General features: G+C 49.1%; 1 protein-coding gene across 1 annotated transcript; it reads left to right on the forward strand.

Annotated features, from left to right (window-relative positions):
- The first annotated feature begins 1450 nt into the window (after positions 1-1450).
- On the forward strand, positions 1451-9080 carry LOC132765956 (zinc finger protein RFP-like). The gene is made up of 7 exons (XM_067465500.1): positions 1451-1907; positions 2680-2775; positions 4560-4790; positions 6004-6026; positions 6546-6664; positions 7117-7149; positions 7863-9080. The coding sequence occupies exons 1-7, from the start codon at positions 1503-1505 to the stop codon at positions 8360-8362; spliced, it is 1407 nt and encodes a 468-aa protein (XP_067321601.1). The 5' UTR covers positions 1451-1502; the 3' UTR covers positions 8363-9080.
- The last annotated feature ends 11686 nt before the right edge of the window (positions 9081-20766 follow it).

Genomic DNA, 20766 nt, shown 5'->3' on the forward strand with positions numbered 1-20766 from the left:
GACAAAATACATCATTTGTGAGTTTGGTAGTTGATTAAATGTCCTTTGACCAGTATCTGGCCACTTGGAGTGCTTCTGGTGTTGCTGCAAGAAGGTCCTCCATCGTGCATGCGGCAGGGCTCAGGTTGCATTGCAGCAGGTGGTCTGTGCTTTGCTCTTCTCCACATTCGCATATCAAGGATTCCACTTTGTGGCCCCATTTCTCGAGGTTGGCTCTGCATCTTGTGGTGCCAGAGCACAGTCTGTTCAGCGCCTTCCAAGTCGCCCAGTCCTCTGTGTGCCCAGGGGGGAGTCTCTCATCTGGTATCACCCATGGATTGAGGTGCTGGGTTTGAGCCTGCCACTTTTGGACTCTTGCTTGCTGAGGTGTTCCAGCAAGTGTCTCTGTAGATCTTAGAAAACTATTTCTTGATTTAAGGTGTTGGCATGCTGGCTGATATCTGAACTGGGCCAGTGGTGGGACAGTAATGGGACTGGACCAAACTTGGCACGAATACTCAATATTCCCAAATGTGAAAAGTGGTAGAGTTTGGGGAAAATAGACCTTGACATTTGGGGGTTACAGTTGTTGGGATTTATAGTTCACCTACAACCAAAGAACATACTGAACCCCACCAACGATAGAATTGGGTCAGAACACCCATGACCAACAGAAAATACTGTATTTCTGATGGTCTTTGGCGACCCCTCTGACATTTCTCGCATCCCCCCCCAGGGGTCCTGACCCACAGATTGAGAAATGTTGAGCGATAGAGTGATGATGCTCAGGTTGCATGCCCTTGGTTTTCAGCCCCCCCCCCCCCCCCAAAAAAAAAGAGACCTCCTGCTCAGTCTCTTTCTAAGCTTTTGAGTCAGAGTTTGGATGCAGAATGTAGACTTTGACTCTTTTCCCTTTGCTTGACTTTAGAAGAAATTGAGATTTATACAATATCTCTATTTACTCTCCATTACAGAGTCTCGGCCCCATCTTTTCTATCTAGAAATGGACTTCCTTGTGGTTTCATAAAGTTTTTGAGTAAACTCTGCACCTCATGTCTCTTTAAGCTCCAGAATCCTTTCCCTCCATGTTCTTGCCAGCTGTTAGGAATTGTGAGAGATGAAGTCCAAAACAGCTGGAAGAGGACAGTTTGAGAAACTCTGCTATGGGGAGATTTGCTCTTTCAGAGAAGTTGGACTGGAGCTGCAGGGGGACTTATAGGTCGCAGCCAGCCCTTAGAATGTATTGTGCCTGGAAATACACCAGTAGCAAAAGAAGCATTTTTAAGTAAGGGAGTTGTGTGCGTAGAGAACAGCGTGCATGGTGCCCAGGAAGACAAAGAAAAGGAAAGGGCCTCATGTCCCAGTTCCCAAAGCCCGAGGTGTTTGGAAAGCTCTGGCATTGCAGCCCCAGAGGTTGGTCAGAGGCGGAGCCATCAACTGCTTTCCAGGAAGAGAAAGGCTGAGAAACGAAAGTAAGGCTATTAGCTTCGTCTGGTCCCTGCAGTGGAGAAGCTTTGGTAGCCATGGCCTCTGGAGACCCTGTGAAGAAGCTCTGTGAGGAACTGGCCTGTCCCATCTGCCTGGAGTATTTCAAGAAGCCTGTGACCATCTCCTGTGGGCACAATTTCTGCCAAGCCTGCCTGGATCAATGCTGGGAGGAGAAAGAGGCCTCCTGCCCACAATGCAGGCAAAAAGTGCAGGAAGGGGACGTCAAGCCAAATAGGTCACTGGCGAACCTGGTGGAGATTGCCAAGGAACTGGGGAGCCAAAAGGCGGAAGAGAAGGGCAGAGTCTGCCAGAGGCACCAGGAGTCCCTGAAGCTCTTCTGCAAGGACCACGAAGCCCTCATCTGTGTGGTGTGTGACAGGTCAAAGGAGCACAAAACCCACCAGGTGATCCCTCTGGAGGAGGCATCAAAGGAGTACAAGGTAGGAGGGGGTAAAATAGGGACTCCTAACAAGGCATTGTGGTGCATCTCCACCCCACAATACAGGTCTGCGGCTGCCAATTCAATATTTCCCCAGATCCTGAGGTTTTCAGAGTCCCAGGATGCATCTACATCGTAGAATTAATGCAGTTCTATTCCACTTTAACTCATGCCATGGCTCAATGCTGCATACCATGGTAGTTGCACTTATACAAGATCTTTTGCATTTTGCCAAAGTGTGCCAGTGCCTTACCAAACCACAAATCCAAAATCCCCTGGCAGCTAACGTAGTGTTAAAATGTGTTAATTTTACAGTGTAGATGCACCATGAAAGTTGAGCAACAGGTAAAAAAAGATCGCTGAACATTAGGAAGAATTTCCTAATGGTGATGCCAGAGAAACTGCTGATCAGTCTGTCTTCAAACTGTTGGTCTGCATAGCTCAAGCCTGAACAAAAATGTAACAGTATCCAAAAGTTCTAGACTTAGCCTGCTCCCCAAGCATTGCCTGACCAATCAGCTTCATGCGTCTTATTTTGCAGTTGACACGCACACGCACACATTAACTGATCCCTTGCATGCTCCAACAGGAACCGCCTTGAGTCGCCTTCTGGAAATAGTATAACAAAAGCAGAGAGGGCTGCCAGCAGAGGTCAGCATTGTCCAAAGCGCCCATAAAATTCAATAAATGTGGTCTGGTTGACGGCATGATCTTTGAAACCATTCTAAACTTTGAAGGAAAGCAGTGACCAAGAACTTTGTTTTCCTCTTCAGGATCAGATTTGGGATTCTCTGGAGACTCTGAAGAAGGAAAGAGAGAAAATTCTGGCCTACAAAGCAGACACAACAAGGGAAGGCCACGATCTGCTCGTAAGTGGTATTGGAAAACGAGTATGTATTATCGCCCTAAATGTGAGTCTGAATAAACTGAATTCCTTTAGTTTATAATGTTGTTGTTCATTCGTTCAGTTGTCTCCGATTCTTCGTGACCTCATGGACCAGCCCACGCCAGTGCTCCCTGTCGGCTGTCACCACCCCCAGCTCCCTCAAGGTCAGTCCAGTCACTTCAAGGATGCCATCCATCCATCTTGCCCTTGGTCGGCCCCTCTTCCTTTTACCTTCCACTTTCCCCAGCATCATTGTCTTCTCCAGGCTTTCCTGTCTCCTCATGATGTGGCCAAAGTACTTCAACTTCGTCTCTAGTATCCTTCCCTCCAATGAGCAACTGGGCTTTCTTTCCTGGAGGATGGACTGGTTGGATCTTCTCGCAGTCCAAGGCACTCTCAGAACTTTCCTCCAACACCACAGTTCAAAAGCATCTATCTTCCTTTGCTCAGCCTTCCCTAAGGTCCAGCTCTCACATCCGTAGGTGACTACAGGGAAGACCATGGCTTTGACTAGGCGGATCTTTGTTGCCAGTCTGATGTCTCCACTCTTTATTATTTTATCAAGATTGGACATTGCTCTCCTTCCAAGAAGTAAGCGTCTTCTGATTTCCTGGCCACAGTCTGCATCTGCAGTAATCTTTGCACCTAGAAATACAAAGTCTGTCACGGCCTCCACATTTTCTTCCTCTATTTCCCAGTTGTCAATCATTCTTGTTGCCATAATCTTGGTTTTTTTTTGACGTTTAGCTGCAACCCGGCTTTTGCGCTTTCTTCTTTCACCTTGATTAGAAGGCTCCTCAGTTCCTCCTCGCTTTCAGCCATCAGAGTGGTGTCATCTGCATATCTGAGGTTGTTAATGTTTCTTCCTGCAATTTTCACCCCAGCCTTGCATTCATCAAGCCCCGCACTTCGCATGATGTGTTCTGCATACACGTTAAAAAGGTTGGGTGAGAGGATGCAGCCTTGCCGTACGCCTTTCCCAATCTTGAACCAGTCTGTTGTTCCGTGGTCAGTTCTTACTGTTGCGACTTGGTCCTTGTACAGATTCCTCAGGAGAGAGACAAGGTGGCTTGGGATGCCCATCCCACTAAGAACTTGCCACAATTTATTATGATCCACACAGTCAAAGGCTTTAGAATAGTCAATGAAGCAGAAGTAGATGTTTTTCTGAAACTCCCTGCCTTTCTCCATTATCCAGCGGATATTGGCAATCTGGTCTCTGATTCCTCTGCCTTTTCTAAACCCAGCTTGAACATCTGGCAACTCTCTCTCCATGTATTGCTGGAGTCTTCCTTGCAGGATCTTGAGCATTACCTTACTGGCATGAGAAATCAGGGCCACTGTACGGAAGTTGGAGCAGTCTTTCGCATTTCCCTTTTTTGGTATGGGGATATAAGTGGATTTTTTCCAGTCTGATGGCCATTCTTGTGTTTTCCATATTTGCTGGCATATGGAGTGCCTTGTGAACCCCTGCAAGGGCCTGACACTGGAATGGGTTTGGGTCAATATTTTTTGTGCTCTCAGGTCTGCTATAATTAGTTTATAATATCTCTCATTATAGCAGACCTGAGAGCACAAAAAATATTGACCCAAACCCATTCCAGTGTCAGGCCCTTGCAGGGGTTCACAAGGCACTTTCACATTGGCTATTGAATTGACATTTTCTTTGTGAAGAGATGTAAGCCCCACTCCAAAAGAATGGGGCAAATTCACTCCAAAGACCCTCGGTCCGCCTCTCACTCCTGTTTTTCCTTCTCTTTATTCTAGGAGAAAACCCAGAGAGAGAAGGAGAAGACGGTGGCTGCATTCAGGCTCATGCATCAGTTCCTAGAAGAACAAGAGAGGAATCTGCTGGCAAAAATGGAAGAGGTGGAGAAGGAGATTTCAGCCAAAGAGGAGGAACATCTGGCCAGACTCTCAGAGGAAATCTCCTCTCTCTCGAAACTCATCCAAGAGATGGAGGAGAAGCATCAGCAGCCGGCAAGTGAACTCCTCCAGGTAAAACCCAGATTGTCCTCATAGATGGCTGAGACTGTAACACTTCAGTCTTCTTATGGCTCTATGTACACAAACTGTTGTATGACATTACCTTTGTGCTGTGTTTATAAGGCTATTAAGAAACATAAGCATAAATGAGTTTAAGATTTGGGCTAAGGAGCCCCCGGTGACGCAGTGGGTTAAACCCTTGTGCCAGCAGGACTGAGGACTAACAGGTCACAGGTTTGAATCCAGGGAGAGCATAGATGAGCTCCCTCTGTCAGCTTCAGCTCCCCATGCGGGGACATGAGAGAAGCCTCCCACAAGGATGGTAAAACATCAAAACATCCAGGCGTCCCCTGGGCAACATCCTTGCAGACGGCTAATTCTCTCACACCAGAAGCGACTTGCAGTTTCTCAAAAGTTTCAGGCTCCATCTCTAAGACATCAGATTGATTCATCGATCGATAGATTACACAAATATGATCTCTCTATTTTTCAGTACACCAATCTTTCCCAACCTTTGAAACCCATATGTGTTGTAGATTATTGCATAGACAGAGCCCTGGCTGATTTGCAAATGTTTGCCATATAGTCCATTGTCATTCATCTATCCAACAAAATCAGTTCACATACGTGCTGTATGACATGTGTTCTTAAAAATGACCCCCTCCTCTAATAATGATAATAACTATACATTTATGACATACGTTTATAGATCTTAGCTGGATCTCAGTCCAAGCCCAGCCCCAAACATTCCTGGGAGGATTAAACCTCTAGGCCATAGGCAGTGCTCATCCAAAGAAGACAGTGACCCTATCTCCCTTATAGGCTTCTCCTATGTCTTGAATCAGATTTATGCTTTATTAATAAACAGAGAGGAGGAGAATATCCTTCTTTGGAGATTTTGAAATAGAAGCTGGATGGCCATCCAGCTTTGATTGTGAATTTTTGCATTGCATCTGGTTGGACTAAAGAGATCCAGATTCCTAATATGCTGGGGCTTGCGTTTGATCAGTGTTTTGGTGGCTCGGCAAAAAAACTGCTTGCAAAATAGTGCCAGTGGTTCCATAGATCTACCCATCTCCTCCTTAGTTTGTGGAGGGAGTTCTGCTTCACCCTCCTGGGTTTGCTTCAACAATTTCTATCAGTTGGATATCGTGATTTTTCAGCAATTTGAGAGTGGTCTCCATGAAAATGCCTCTGCTGAGTTCTTTCTTCCCTTCATTTACAGGATATCAGAAGCTTCTTACACGGGTAAGTTAATCTTCTCTCCTCTCCCACAAAAGCTTAGATTTCCACATGAAATACATTACTCTCAAAAGCAGCAGCTCATTGTAGGAGTTGGTGTTTGCTTGATTTTCACAGAAAGAATTGGACTTGATGGCCAATGAGACCCCTTTGATTCTCTATGATTCTGTGGAGCATCTACACTCTAGAACTAGTGCAATTTGTTATCCACCTCTCCTCACGACTTGAGGCAGGACACAATCCAGCCAAAGCACATCACCATGAATACGTACCATAAAATAGTACATGACAACTCACCATCACAAAACACATATCTTAAAATACACAATGCAAGGATTCAAATGCAGTGCCAGGAGAATGTAAATTTAAAGTTCACAGTTTGAAATTTACTTGAACTGCTATGGCTCTTTGGCAGACGAGGCCCCGTAAATGATTACATAGCACCGAGCCATGGGAGAGTTAAAGTGGCGTCAAACTGCATTCGTTCTGTTTGTACATCCTCTGAAATTGTTCTTTCTCCTCCAGGTCTAAGAATATGGAGACATTCGAGACTTCTGCAGCCTTTCCTCCTGCCCTGAAGTGGAAGATCTGGGACTTTTGTGATATCAGTCCTTTTCTGGAGGTTGTCATGAAGCAATTTAGAGGTAAGGGAGAATGTCTTTCCAAAAACATTTGGAAAGTTAGTGCCACAAAACAGCAAATTGGATTGCCAATCAAAACAAAATGGTATTATTTGCTGTATTAATTTTTTTGGTACTGTTCCATTATCCAGGTGGAGACCACAAGCGAGACAGAGAAGAATACGCCATTTTACAGGAAAAGATTATTATTATTATATTTATTATATTTATTATATTTATTTATATACTGCTTTATCTCCCCTGAAGGGGACTCAAAACGACTTGAGGGGTGAAGGAGAAAAACCATTTCCCCGTTTTCCTCTGGGAGACTTGGAGCCTCCCAGAGAGAACCTTTTGATCATTGAGACGTAACTCTGTGGATGAAGGCACACTACGTCCCTCCTGCGTTGCTTCCTCCTAGGTTTCTGAGAGTCACCATGTTGTGTGAAGCCTCATTCTCTCCTTTCTCTCTCCAGCCTCCCTGGAATCTGGGCTTCAGCAGAAAAAAGGTAAACAAACAAACAGTTTTTTTCACAGAGGGTTGCATTGGGGCTGAGCGAGTGGAGTGTGGTTCGCCTGTCTGAGAAGATTTTTAAAGCTCTGAACAAATGGCATGTGTCTGGATTCTGTATAGAATTTTCCAAAGGGTGCCAAAATAACCTGAACATTGACTTTTTATGGCTCTTTGTTTCAAGCTTATTTTAGTGGGACACATTATGCACCCCTAGATAAAGAATGGGTCTCCTTGCCCAATGTGAAATATGTGGGAATTTGATATTGGCATAAAGCCAGGTGATTGGTCTGCCTTTAAATTATTTCTGACCTCTGGTAAACCGAGACGATCCTGTCATAGGGTTTTCTGGGGCGGAGAGTGTGGGATTGGCACAAGGTTACCCTGTGGGTTTCCATGACTGAGGGGGAATCCAACCCGGGTCCCTAGAGTCATAGTCCCATCAGTCCATGCTCAAGTGTTGGCCATAGGAAGAAGAGTAACATAATGTAGACCCAGTCTAGGTTTGAGAGGGTGAGGGAATATTTCCCTGTCATTTTTTAAGAATCAGAAATGAAAGCTGATCTTCCATCAGTTTACTCTTCCTTCTTTCCTCCTTCCTTCCTTCCTTCCTTCCTTCCTTCCTTCCTTCCTTCCTTCCTTCCCTCCCTCCTTCCTTTCTTTCTTTCCTTCTTTTTTACTTCGCCCCTGATCTGTTTCCGCCACCAACAGCACATGTGACTCTGGATCCAGACACAGCCAACCCTTGGCTCGTCCTCTCTGAAGATCGCAGGCGTGTGACACATGGAGAGAAACGGCAAGATCTTCCTGACAATCCTGAGAGATTCGATGTTTATCCTTTTGTGCTGGGCCAGGAGAGATTTACTGGGGGCAGGCATTTTTGGGAAGTCCTTGTGAAGAATGGGGAAGCATGGTGTGTGGGAGTTGTCAGAAAGTCTGTGCAGAGAAAGGACTTCACCCCCTCTGGCCCTGAGACTGGGATCTGGGGAGTGGGAAAGTCAGGAGGTAGATGTGTGCCCCTATCTTTGACTCTGAGAGAGAAGCCCAAGAGGGTCCGAGTGACTCTGAACTATGAAGGGGGTCGGGTGGCCTTTTACAATGCAGACTCAGCAGCCTTGATCTTGGAATACCCTCCAGCCTCTTTCTCAGGAGAGACCCTCCTTCCCTACTTTTATGTGTATCAAAAAACCCAACTGGAGCTCTCTCCCTAAGGATGGAGAGCAACGCCCAAAGATTCCCACCAGCCAAGTTTTATCTCCAGAGATATGGGGCTGTGGGTTGTGTTTGTTCTCTTTCTGAAGCCTCTCTGCTCTCTCTTTACATCTTTGTGAAATCCTGACTGGGAGGCTGGAGTGTGAATGATGAAGCCACTCCTCATGGCAGTGCTCTGCTCATGGACCAGCTGGGGACTTCTTCCTCCCATTTGGAAAGACCGGCAACAACAAGAACAACAAAGAGGGAAGAAAAGATCCAAATCTGTTTTTTTTTGTCTAGAATCCCATTTATTGGAATTCAGTTGTAAGTCTATTTGCTCTTGCATTTCCTGGCGTTTCCCAGAGATATAGGCAGGATTTGCCTGATAAGTTAAACTAAGCCTTGTCTCATCCCCCTGGCCAACTGGAAGCAATGTATTTCCTTCTTCTGTCCTCTTAGTGGCCCTTGTCCTGCGTAGAAGTTACACATTAGGGAACTCAAATGTTGTGGTGCTCCCATTTCTTTATAAACAATCCATCGTTTTTCATGATCTGCTTCATCAAAGGCTTTGCTATAAATGATAAAGCACAGATTGATTTTCCTCTGAAGTACTCTTCTGCACTCCGTTATCCAACATACGTATCAATAGGATCCCTTGTGCCTCTTTGTTTTCTGAACGCAGCTTGGACTGCTGGTATATTTACTCTGTATATAATAAAATACTTGTTTTGGTAACGTTTGAGTATTTCTTTATTTTTATTTATTTCCTATATTCATATCCTGACTTCTTCTACCCCAGAGGAGATTCAAGGTGGCTTACAGCATAGGCAATAATTCAGTGCCTTCACAACAATGTACAGTAAAAATATATTAAAATCAAAATTAAATACACTAAAATAGACATAACAGAGTTTACAAGCTTGGTAGTTGATTAAATGTCCTTTGACCAGTATCTGGCCCTTTGGAGTGCCTCTGGTGTTGCTGCAAGGAGGTCCTCCATTGTGCATGTGGCAGGGCTCAGGTTGCATTGCAGCAGGTGGTCAGTGGTTTGCTCTTCTCCACACTCGCATGTTGTGGACTCCACTTTGTGGCCCCATTTCTTAAGGTTGGCTCTGCATCTCGTGGTGCCAGAGCACAGTCTGTTCAGCACCTTCCAAGTCGCCCAGTCTTCTGTGTGCACAGGAGGGAGTCTCTCATTTGGTATCAGCCATTGATTGAGGTTCTGAGTTTGAGCCTGCCACTTTTGGACTCTCGCTTGCTGAGGTGTTCCAGCTAGTGTCTCTGTAGATCTTAGAAAACTATTTCTTGATTTAATGTTATTCCTATGTTATTCCCGTAGTCATTGCACATAGTTCCAGTTAATCTAAATGCGCTATGGTTCCTCTCTGAAGGCTTGATCCCAGAGCCACGTTTTCACTCTTTCTCTGAAGGTCAGGAGTATCACTTGTTTCATCTGTGGAAGATCAATGCAGTGGTCCTTCTTGTATGAAATCTCCCGCCATGCCTGAGCTCTAATTGATCCACTGAAAACATGCACGAAGGAAGGCAGGATCAGAAATGGTTTTATAAATGGTTTTATTCAGGTGCCCAGGTTATTTGAAAAAGGCATTGCTTGTTTTGGGGTGTTAGGTAATATCGTGTAGTTAATTAGTAACCCTATTTCTTTGGAAAAAGCCAGAATGTGGTTTCGTTTTTTATGATGTGGGTGAACTGCAATTCCCTGAATCGTGGGTCAATCCTCCCTAAACCATGTTGGGTGTGTGTGCCAAGTTTAGTCCAGCTCTGTCATCGGTCGGGTTCAGAGCTCTCTGGATACAGGTGAACTACAACTCCCATATGCTAAGGGCAGTCACCCCCAAATCCTAACAGTATTTGTAGTTGGCCATGTTGGGCTTGTGTGCCAAGTGTGGTCCAGATCCATTGTCAGCTGGGCTGAGTGCTCTTGGGATGCAGCTGAACTACAACTCTCAAAATCAAGGTCAATTCCCCCAAACCCGCACAGTATGTTCGGTTGGTAATGGGGCTTCTCTGCACCAAGTTTGGTCCCGGTCCATTGTTGCTGGGAATCACAGTTTCTCTGGATGCAGGTAAAGTACAGCTGCCAGATTTCGAAGGCAATGACCCCCAAACTCCGGCTATATTCAGAGTTGGGCATGTTGGGTCTGTGTGCCAAGTTTGTTCCAGATCTGTTATTGAAGAAGTTCAAAATGCTCTGTATGCAGGATGATCTACAACTCCCACACAGGTTGGTCAGTCCCCCACTAACACCTCCAGTATGTTCTGTTAGTCACCAGGGATCTGTGTGCCATGTTTGGTCCAGATCCATCATTGAAGGGGTTCAGAGTACTCTAGGTGCAGGATGAACTACAATTCCCACGCAGGTGGGTCAGTTCCCCAAACCCCTCCAGTATGTTCTGTTGGCCATGGGGGTTTTGTGTCCCAAGTTTGGTCTAGGCCTGTCATTCGTAGGCTGTGGGGGGACTCGGTGAGCTGTGGAAATGGGTGAAGGTACTGCAAATCCCATTGTCTGTGGCCCATCCTCCCCTAACCCTCACCAGGACATAAACTGCGTCATATGGAGTCTGTGTGCCAAATTTGGTCCAGGTGCTTCATTTGTGGGGGTTGTAGTGGTTTCTGGAAGTGAGTGAAGATACTGCAAATCCCATTGTTCCTGATGCATCCACCTCCAACCTCACCAGGACAAAACTTGAATTATGGAGAGTCTGTGTGGGAAGTTTAGTCCAGGTCTGTCATGAGTGGTGGTCACAGTGAGCTGTGGGAGCCAAATTGGGTGAAGGTATTGGAAATCCCATCTTCCATGGCCCATCCTCCTCCAAACTTCACCAAGACGCATATTGGGTCACGGAGGGGCAGTCTGTGTACCAAGTGTGGTCATGATCAATCATTTGTGGAGGTTGGAGTGGTCTCTAGAGGTTAGCGAAGGTAGTGCAAATCCCATCTTCCATGGTCTGTCCTCCTCCAAACTTCGCCAGAACATACAGTGGGTCGGGGGGGGGGGGGGGTGTCCTGTGTGCCAAGTTTGGTCCTGATCCATCATTCATGGAGGTCGAAGTGGTCTGGAAGTGAGTGACAGTACTGCACATCCCATCATCAGTGGCAAGTTTGGTCCAGAGCCACCATTGGGTTCACAATGCTCTCTGGATGTAGGTGAAGTACAACTCCTATAAATCAAGGTCAGTTCCCCTCAAACCTGGTCACAAGGGTTGTGCGTGCCACATGTGGTCCAGGTCTATTATTGCAGGGGGTCACAGTGTTCCGCCTTGATGCAGGCTGAACTACAACTTCCATCTTGTTGAATCAGTCTCCCAAACCCCTCCAGTCTGTTCAGTTGCTGATCAAATTCCTCTGTGTTTGCTGTGTGCCATAGGAAAGGGTCAAGGGAGAGGCAGTGGGCGGGGTCATAGAAATTCCACACAAGGAACCCTGGGATGCCTGCCTATGGTGGAGGAAACATGTCAAAACTAGGATGAAATTGTCCCAAAATGGAAGCATTTCTCTGGTGGTGGGCCGTAATATTTGGGGAAGACATTGGCAGATTTTCGGCTACATGTTCATAGCACTCGCTGTAACCTGCAATGTCAGTGGAGGGAGTGCCTTTGGGGCCTTCTCAGCACTTGGAACTACTGCCTGTTTGTGTAAGTGGACACTTCTGCCACATACACATATACATATTTTAAGTTTATTATGTGGATGGATAGACAGACAGACAGACAGGCTGAGTTTGAAAAACAAAAATCCCCCATCTGCACTGACCATTTAAAGCAGTTTATAGCTAGCTTCAAACGGTGGCCCCTTGACCACAAACTCCCATGAAAACGTGAGGGAAAAAGCCATAAATGTGCAGCAAGCCCACTTTATTCAAAACAGCTTTGAAACTGCATTAAATGGTCGGTGCAAATGGAGCCTTTGACTCCTGTTTGAATGAAGAATCCACTCAGGATGGAGAGCGATTACCAAAAATCATGGATAATTCAGGAAACCATTACAATAAACCATTTCCAGTCCCAGCACTCCAGATATATCATTCCCGCAGTGAGGTGGGTTTGCCTGTACTTGAAACTCTTTCAAAAATCTGCTTCAAACTGGCATGAAATAATTAAGGGAAAGGTGAAGGTTTCTCCTGACATTAAGTCCAGTCATGCCCGACTCGGGGGAGTTGGTGCTCATCTCCATTTCTAAACTGAAGAACCGGCGTTGTCCATAGACACCTCCGAGGTCATATGGCCAGCATGACTGCATAGAGGGCCGTTACCTTCCCACAGAAGCGGCACCTATTGATCTACTCACATTTGCATGTTTTCACACTGCTAGGTTGGCAGAAGCTGCACCCTCAATTTGAACCACTAACCTTTTTAATTTTACCTGTTGTGCCACCAGGGGACCCTATGAAATAGTTAAAAACCTTCAAAATGAGTTGAAATTGATATGCTTTGGTTGGTTCCAATTATGTTTGTTGTGAGTTTTAAACTATTTAGATGGTATTTATTTCACATGTCGAGTGTGACCTGAACTTACAGGAGAGAAGATAGGATGTCTGTTTTTTGATAAATAAATATGTCGATGACCTAGAGCAATGTTTCTCAACCTTTCTAATGCCACGACCCCTTCATACAGTTCCTCATGTGGTGGTGACCCCCAACCATAACATTATTTTCATTGCTACTTCATAACTTTAATTTTGCTACTGCTATGAATCGTCATGTAAATATCTGATATGCAGGATGTATTTTCATTCACTGGACCAAATTTGGCACAAATACCCAATACACCTAAATTTGAATACTGGTGGGATTGGGGGATTGGGGGGGTATGGTTTTGTCATTTGGGAGTTGTAGTTGCTGGGATTTATAGTTCACCTACAATCAAAGAGCATTCTGAACTCCACTACCCATGACCACCAGAAAATACTGGGAGGGTTTGGTGGGTACTGACCTTGAGTTTTGGAAGTGTAGTTCACTTACATGCAGAGAGCACTGGGGACTCAAACAGTGATGGGACTGGACCAAACTTGGCACGAATACTCAATATTCCCAAATGTGAAAAGTGGTGGAGCTTGGGGAAAATAGACCTTGACATTTGGGGGTTGTAGTTGCTGGGATTTATAGTTCACCTACAATCAAAGAACATACTGAACCCCACCAACGATAGAATTGGGTCAGAACACCCATGACCAACAGAAAATACTGTATTTCTGATGGTCTTTGGCGACCCCTCTGACACTTCTTGCGACCCCCCCCCCCCCCCAGGGGTCCCGACCCACAGGTTGAGAAATGTTGACTTAGAGCGATAGAATGATGATGCTCAGGTAGCCTGCCCTTGGTTTTCAGCCCTCTCCCCCCCCCCCCAAAAAAAGAGACCTCCTTGCTCAGTCTCTTTCTAACCTTTTGAGTCAAGAGTTTGGATGCAGAATGTAGACTTTGAATCTTTTCCCTTTGTTTGACTTTAGAAAAAATGGAGATTTACACAATATCTCTATTCACTCTCCGTTACAGAGTCTCGGCCCTGACAGCTGACGCTGCCGGTAGCCCAGCTTTTACTTTAATTTGAACTGCAGCAGGGAGTTCCGCAGTTCCTGGGCCGAACTTTGAGGCCAGCGGATGGAATGTGCCTCAGCCGCCAGCTCCAAGACCAGGAATGCCTGCAAACCTCAGCTAACTTTCCCCTCTCCTTACTTTGTATCGTTCCCTAATAAACCACTTGAAACTTGAAACTTTTTGTCTTTCCGCATGATACTTTTGTATCCCTTCCTGGCTCAGCACTCCATAAACGTTTCCATAAACTCCTTTCTGGGCTCCGGGGAGCCGTGAGCCCGCGGGGGGCACCTCCAGGTGCTCCCCGGACCCCGAATCTGCGCTCGACCAAAACGCGGATAAGGAAACCGCCATTTCGGACCCCGCTATCCACTAAACATTTAACATGGCGGATCGCCGCCGTTCCAATTTTGCCTTGTTCAGTGACTAATTCTAAGTCTATCTGCCATCCCAGTTTCTCTGTTTTGGGCTGCTCCTCCCGGGAAGAAATTAGGTTTGTTTTTAGAACTTCTGTCTTGCAGAGAAACAGCTGATTGTCAAACCGGGGCTCCCCGCTTCTCCGCGGCAGCCCTCGCTCCACGTGGATTCAGGCCGCCTGGGACCTGCAGCAGCCGGCCGCAGCGGCCCCGGGGAGGGAGGCCAGATGAGTCCCAGGTCTTGGCTGGGAGATGCAGTTCTCCAAAGGACATTGGCCCGTCTGCCACCACTCACGGATTCCTTTACGGACTTTTTCTGCCTTCTCTGACTGACTTGGTGCCCTAGCGCCACGGACTTCCTCTATGAACTCCAAACCAGCCGCTTGTGAAGCATGGCCCCCGCCTGTGGGTGCATGCCCTTGTTGCAAAGGATCATACCTCAGGAACCCTGATGATTGCCTTTATTAATTGCTGTGGGGTTTTCAAATAAACTTTGCTGGGATGGGGATCTTTCCTATGAAATCTATGAATTATGAAAGCCTGTAAAGAATGTATGTATGAAGTATGTGTAATATGAAATGAAATGAAATAAGATGTATCCTCGCCTCCCCCTTCCTTGTCTTTCCCCCCTTGAACTTTACCCTATAAAAGAATATGCGACCAGGGGATTACAGTTAAGGAAATTCAATTTCCTTGGAAGGAACTCCATCCATATTGACATTGCATGGAAAATACTGGCAAATCTGTGGCTTTGTTTTTCAGAGTTCAGACAAACAAAAGCCAGAGATTTTATCAGCCAGAAGCCCGGAAAAACAGACTGATTGCATCAATTACGGTGTTTGTGCATGCTCCCTTGCGACAAAGGACCCTTTGCCCGCAAGGTTGAAGATCCAGACACCACCCATAGCCACCCTTTTTTTGCCTATACACATCTTTTATCAGGACCCAGGAAATCCCTTGTTCCCCCATCCGCCTCCCCTGCTGTGTAGAGACAAAAGGTGTTCAATCAGCTGGCGGACGCCTTCCGGGCGTTCCGCCCCCTGTGCTGTCAAAACCAGAGCCCGCCTCCTGGCCGCTGATTGGACAATCTCTGGAGGCGCTCTGAGGGCTCTGATTGGCCCTCTAGAGGCGACAGCGGCCGGCGATTGGAGGGAGGGTGGGACCAGCGGCCAAGCCTCCTCCCAGCTGTTCCGGAGCCGGCCAATCAGGATAGAGGGAACTGACAGGAGGCGGGCAGGAGATTCAAACCAGGATTTCTTTGTTCTGACTGTATAAATATGCCTGAAAATTACTGTACTGCATGCTTACTTGAGGATTCATCCCTGTAATGCATCCTTTTCAGCTGAATCGCAAAATAAACGCTTCGGTCGCAGATCTCCTCTTCAGCCTTGGTGAGATTGATTTTCAACGTTTTTGCGTCTTTTTGAATTGGCCTCCGCTGGTCGCTCGCCAAGGTCAGGACCCCATTTGCGGTCCTTTGGGCCTCCCCTCGCTGGGAGAAACCCCCAAAAGAGCTCGATATCATTTGGCTTTACCACGAAGGGACTGCTGCTTGAGGTTCCAGACCAAATTATAGCCTAAATTCTCAAGCAGGCGCCTTGGACTGATTCTTTGGGCCAGTGGCGGCGGAGGAGCGGCTCGGGAAAAGAGGCGCCTCTCCCAATTTGGACTTCCATTTGACCAGCTAACCAAAACTACAAATTCTCCCGCAGCCAACTCCTCCTAAGCCCTGACCTGGGGTTTCAGCACAAAGGAGCGCCAGGGAAGCCTTGATCTAAGGACTTCCAGGAAGAGGAGCGACCGACGCGAGAAGGGGGGAAGAAAACGTCCGGACGGGTAAGAAGCCAACCGCGGGCTACCTTGGCTGCCAGGTGGGAGGGGATTCTAGGCTTTCTGAACCAGCTTCGGAGTCGGCCCACTGGGGAGGGATTCTCTAGGTCTCGGTAACAAATTCCTGGCGGGAGGTAGCGAACATCCACGTTTGAGGTTCAGAATAGCAACTCAGCTCGCTTTTGCGGCCTTGGCTGGAGCTTCGCTGGAGAGGGAGCCCTTCCCTTTCGGACTGCCTAGCTGCCAAGGGCTGATCGCCTCGGGCTCTCTTGCTAGGGGACCGTTCAGGCTCTAGCCTACCAGCGGTTGGGGGGGCTACCCTGATTAGCCACTTCAGTGTGGGGCTACCAAGAGAGATGGGCGCATGTTATTCAGGGGTCAAACGTACTGTTCCATCAGAAACACCTTTGGGAAGGATACTGGCGGAATGGGACAGTATCGCGTCACGGTCGCTGACGCAGGCCAGTATGGTGAAATTTAGCATGAGGAAGTGGCCTACCAGGCCCTTAGAAGGCGGAGCTTCGTGGCCCCCTCACGGCAGCACTGATCCGGAGCTCATCTTGAAGCTCCAGCAGGACTGTTGTGCCAGGGCCAAATGGGCCGAGCTAGCCTACGCCTCGTGCTTTTTCGCCCTGCACCGGAAGGAGGCGGAAGGGGGCAGTCGTGTCCAACTCCTCCCATGCAAGGAGAAGGGAACGAAGCCCCAGCCCCCGGGAAACCTCCCTCCAGACCCTTTGCCTCCTCCCGAGGAGGACCTCCTTGACACACTTGCTTACCCCCCTCCTTACCGCCCCAGTCTTCCCTTTTCCCCCTCCTGTAACCTCTCCTGAGCCCTCCTCTGCAACCCCTCCTTCAGAATCTCTCCTCCCAGGGATTCCTGCCCTCTTGTCTTCCCCAGCCCAGGCACCCAGCCAGCCCCGATCTTCCCCTGCAGGGACATCTCCCTCTGCAAAGTCTGGGCCCTCTATCCAGAGCGCCTCCACCCCCTTGTACCCTCCACTGCCATCTGCTCCTCTCTACAGCCCCACTCCTACCCCGTCCTCACCCCCCAGCTCCTCCCGGACCCCCTCGTTGAGCCTCAGCTGCCCGCCCTCCTCCTCCTCTTCCTCTTTCGCCCCGGCCAGACACAGCACCCCTCTTGATCCTCTCCCACTTCCCGCTCAGACCCCTAAAAGGTGCCCCAGCCCGCGGCTGGAGCCCCTTTCCCTGAGGGAACTTGACCCCCTCGCCCCCTGTTTCGCTCCCCAACCCAGGCTCCCTGCCATCTGTGCCCCAGCACCTTCCCATTCCCCTTGCGGTCACCAGGGCCCTCCCAGGGCCCCTCCCCCTCCTGAGCAACCCCTGATCCCCTCTCCTGCCCCACCTGCAGCTTCTCCAAGGGTCCCCACAGACCCTCAGGATCCCTTCGAGCCCCTCATCACCAAGGGCAGCTTGCGTAGCCACCCTGCTCACATCCAGGCTCCTTTGAGGGAGACAGTGGGGCCGGGGGGCACTTCCTTCCTCGTGCATGTTCCCTTCACTACCTCAGACCTCATCAATTGGAAGAGGAACACAGCTCCTCTTTCCCAGGATCCCACTGAAATGTACGAGCTGCTCAAAACCATTTTCCTAACCCATCGCCCCACATGGGGGGATGTCATGACCCTTCTGGGTTCACTCCTCACCCAGGAAGAGAAGCGCCGCCTGCTGGCCGCTGCTCAGGCAGAAGCCATGAAGGGGGAGGTGGACGATGGGGAGGACAGGGAGGCTGTTTTCCCAATCAAGGAAGACCCTGGGTGGAATTTCAACACGGAAGATGGCAGGAAGGCTCTAAAGAGCTTCCATCGCCATATCCTAGTGGGTGTGCCTTTGGTATACCCTCGCCCCTTGAACCTCTCCAAGCTTCTTGACATTCAACAGAAGCCGGACGAGAGTCCTTCGGACTTCTACGACCGGATGTGTCGAATGGCCAAGAACTGGACCAACATTGACCCCACTGACCCCGACAGCCAGCGCATGCTGAACACCCTCTTCATTGGAAAGTCCACCAGGGACATCAAACTCAAGCTCCAGAAAATTGAGGGAGGGGAGGCGATGCCCATCTCCCAGCTCATCAACATAGCTTTCAAGGTCTTCCACAACCGGGAAGATGCTGCTGCGCAAAAGGAGGAGGATGACAGGAAGGCACAGGCTGAGGTTCAGGCCACTTGCATGTTGGCTGCCCTGGCGGACAGGGACAGGGGCAGGGACAGAGATGGAGGGAGGGACCACAGGGATAACAGGGACAGACAGAATGGGGGGAATCGGAACCAGGGGAGGCAGAGGGACTACAGGGATGTCCAATGTTATGGGTGCAAAAAGACAGGACACATCAGAAGGGACTGCCCAGAGGGAAGGGAAAGGGGGGCCCACGAGAGGGTCCTGTGACTAGGAAGAAGGATCTCCCTGGCACCCTCTGACCCCATTGTGCCATTGAAGTTTGGGAGGAGGACTGTCGACTTCCTCCTGGACTGTGGGGCCACCCACTCGGTGCTCACAGAGGGGTTCAGGGGAACAGAATTGGGGAGCAGGAAGGCTCAGGTAGTTGGGGTCTCGGGGAAAGAGGCAGAGCGTTCCTTCATGAAGCCCATGGAGTGTGAAGTGGGGGGGAGGACCTTGTCTCACGAGTTCCTATATATGCCAGAGTGTCCTGTCCCCCTTCTGGGCAGGGATATCCTTTGTAAAATCAGGGCCCAAGTTGCCTTTGGGCCAGAAAAGATCATCCTAGCAGTGCCTGAGGAGGAAGGATGGAGAGCTCAGGCCTTCCTTCTCCATCAGCCCAGTCCAGAGGCTGATCTGATTCCTCTGGCAGTCCTACAGGAGGTGGATCCCATAGTTTGGGCAGATGGGGTCCCGGGAAGAGCTAAGAACATTGCCCCTGTCTCAATCACCCTCAAACCTGACATCACTCCCCCCAGGATCCCTCAGTATAGGATTCCCATGGAGGCTAGGAAAGGCCTCCAGCCCATTATCGATAATTTCTTAAAGCACTCTCTGCTGAGAGAGTGTGCCTCTCCATTCAACTCCCCAGTCCTCCCAGTACGAAAAGGTGATGGTTCTGAATATCGTTTTGTTCAGGACCTGAGGGCCATCAATGCTGTGGTGGTGGATCTGCACCCTGTGGTGCCCAATCCTTACACTCTACTCTCTACTATTCCTCCTTCCTGTTCTTGCTTTACTGTTTTGGATTTAAAGGATGCCTTTTTCTCGATCCCTATTCACAAGGATAGCCAGGAGATCTTTGCATTCGAGTGGGAGCATGTGGGCACTGCCAGGCGGGTGCAACTTTGCTGGCAGGTTCTGCCCCAAGGCTTCACGTCCAGTCCTACCATCTTCAGCCAAAGCCTCGCCTCTGAGTTGGAGAAGTGGCCTGATCGCGACCAAGGGGTCCTGCTGCAGTATATTGACGACCTGCTGCTTTGTTGTGGGGACAAGGATACCTGTGAACGTCTCACCATCAGCCTCCTCAACTTCCTGGGGGAAGCCGGCTTCAAGGTATCCAAGAAGAAGGCCCAGATCTGTAAGGACACTGTGAGGTACCTGGGTTTTGACGTCAGCCAAGGGCAGAGGGCATTGGGACCAGAGAGGAAGGAGGCCATCTGCAGGGTCAAGGAGCCTAGGACGAAGAAACAGCTGAGGGGCTTCTTGGGCATGGCTTCATTTTGTAGAATCTGGGTTCCAGGCTTTGGACTGATTGCCAAGCCCCTGTATGAGGCGACATCGGGGCCAGAGACGTTCCTAGTCTGGTCAGCTGAATGCAGGACGGCCTTTGAAGCCATCAAGAAAGCCCTGATGTCGGCCCCTGCCCTGGGACTCCCTGACATGACCAAGCCCTTCTTCCTCTATGTCCATGAACGCCAGGGGGTGGCAGCAGGAGTGCTTACCCAGCCATTGGGCAGCACCAAGAGACCAGTTGCCTACTTTTCCAAGCGCCTGGACAACACCAGCCTTGGGTGGCCTGCCTGCCTGAGAGCCGTGGCTGCAACTGCCCTGATTGCTGAGGAGGCCAGGAAGCTGACGTTGGGCCAACCGACGACCGTCTACGTTCCCCACAGCGTCTTGGCAGTCCTGGATGCCAAGGGGACGAACTGGCTGTCCGCCGGCCGGCTCACGCGCTACCAGGCCCTGCTCATCGACCAAGGAGACCTCACCCTGGCCACCACCAACTGTCTCAACCCTGCCACCCTGATGCCCATCGACCTGGCTGAAGGAGACGACCAGGAGCCCCATGACTGCATTGCCACCATCGAAGAAGTCTACTCCAGCCGCCCTGACCTCAAGGACCAGCCCCTTCCTGATGCTGAGCTTGAGTTCTTCACCGACGGCAGCAGCAGCTGTCATCAGGGCGAAAGGAGAGCCGGGTATGCTGTGGTCACTCTCTGGGACACCATCGAGGCTGAACCACTCCCTCCTGGCACCTCCGCCCAGAAGGCAGAGCTCATCGCCCTCACCAGAGCCCTGGAGCTGGCCGAGGGAAAGACTGCCAACATCTACACGGACTCTAAGTTTGCCTTCCATGTGCTCCACGCTCACGGGGCTATTTGGAAGGAGAGGGGGCTGCTGACAACAGCTGGCAGCCCCGTGAAGCACCAGGCTGAGATTCTG

Source organism: Anolis sagrei, chromosome 2 (assembly GCF_037176765.1).
Source record: "Anolis sagrei isolate rAnoSag1 chromosome 2, rAnoSag1.mat, whole genome shotgun sequence".
Taxonomy (NCBI): domain Eukaryota; kingdom Metazoa; phylum Chordata; class Lepidosauria; order Squamata; family Dactyloidae; genus Anolis; species Anolis sagrei.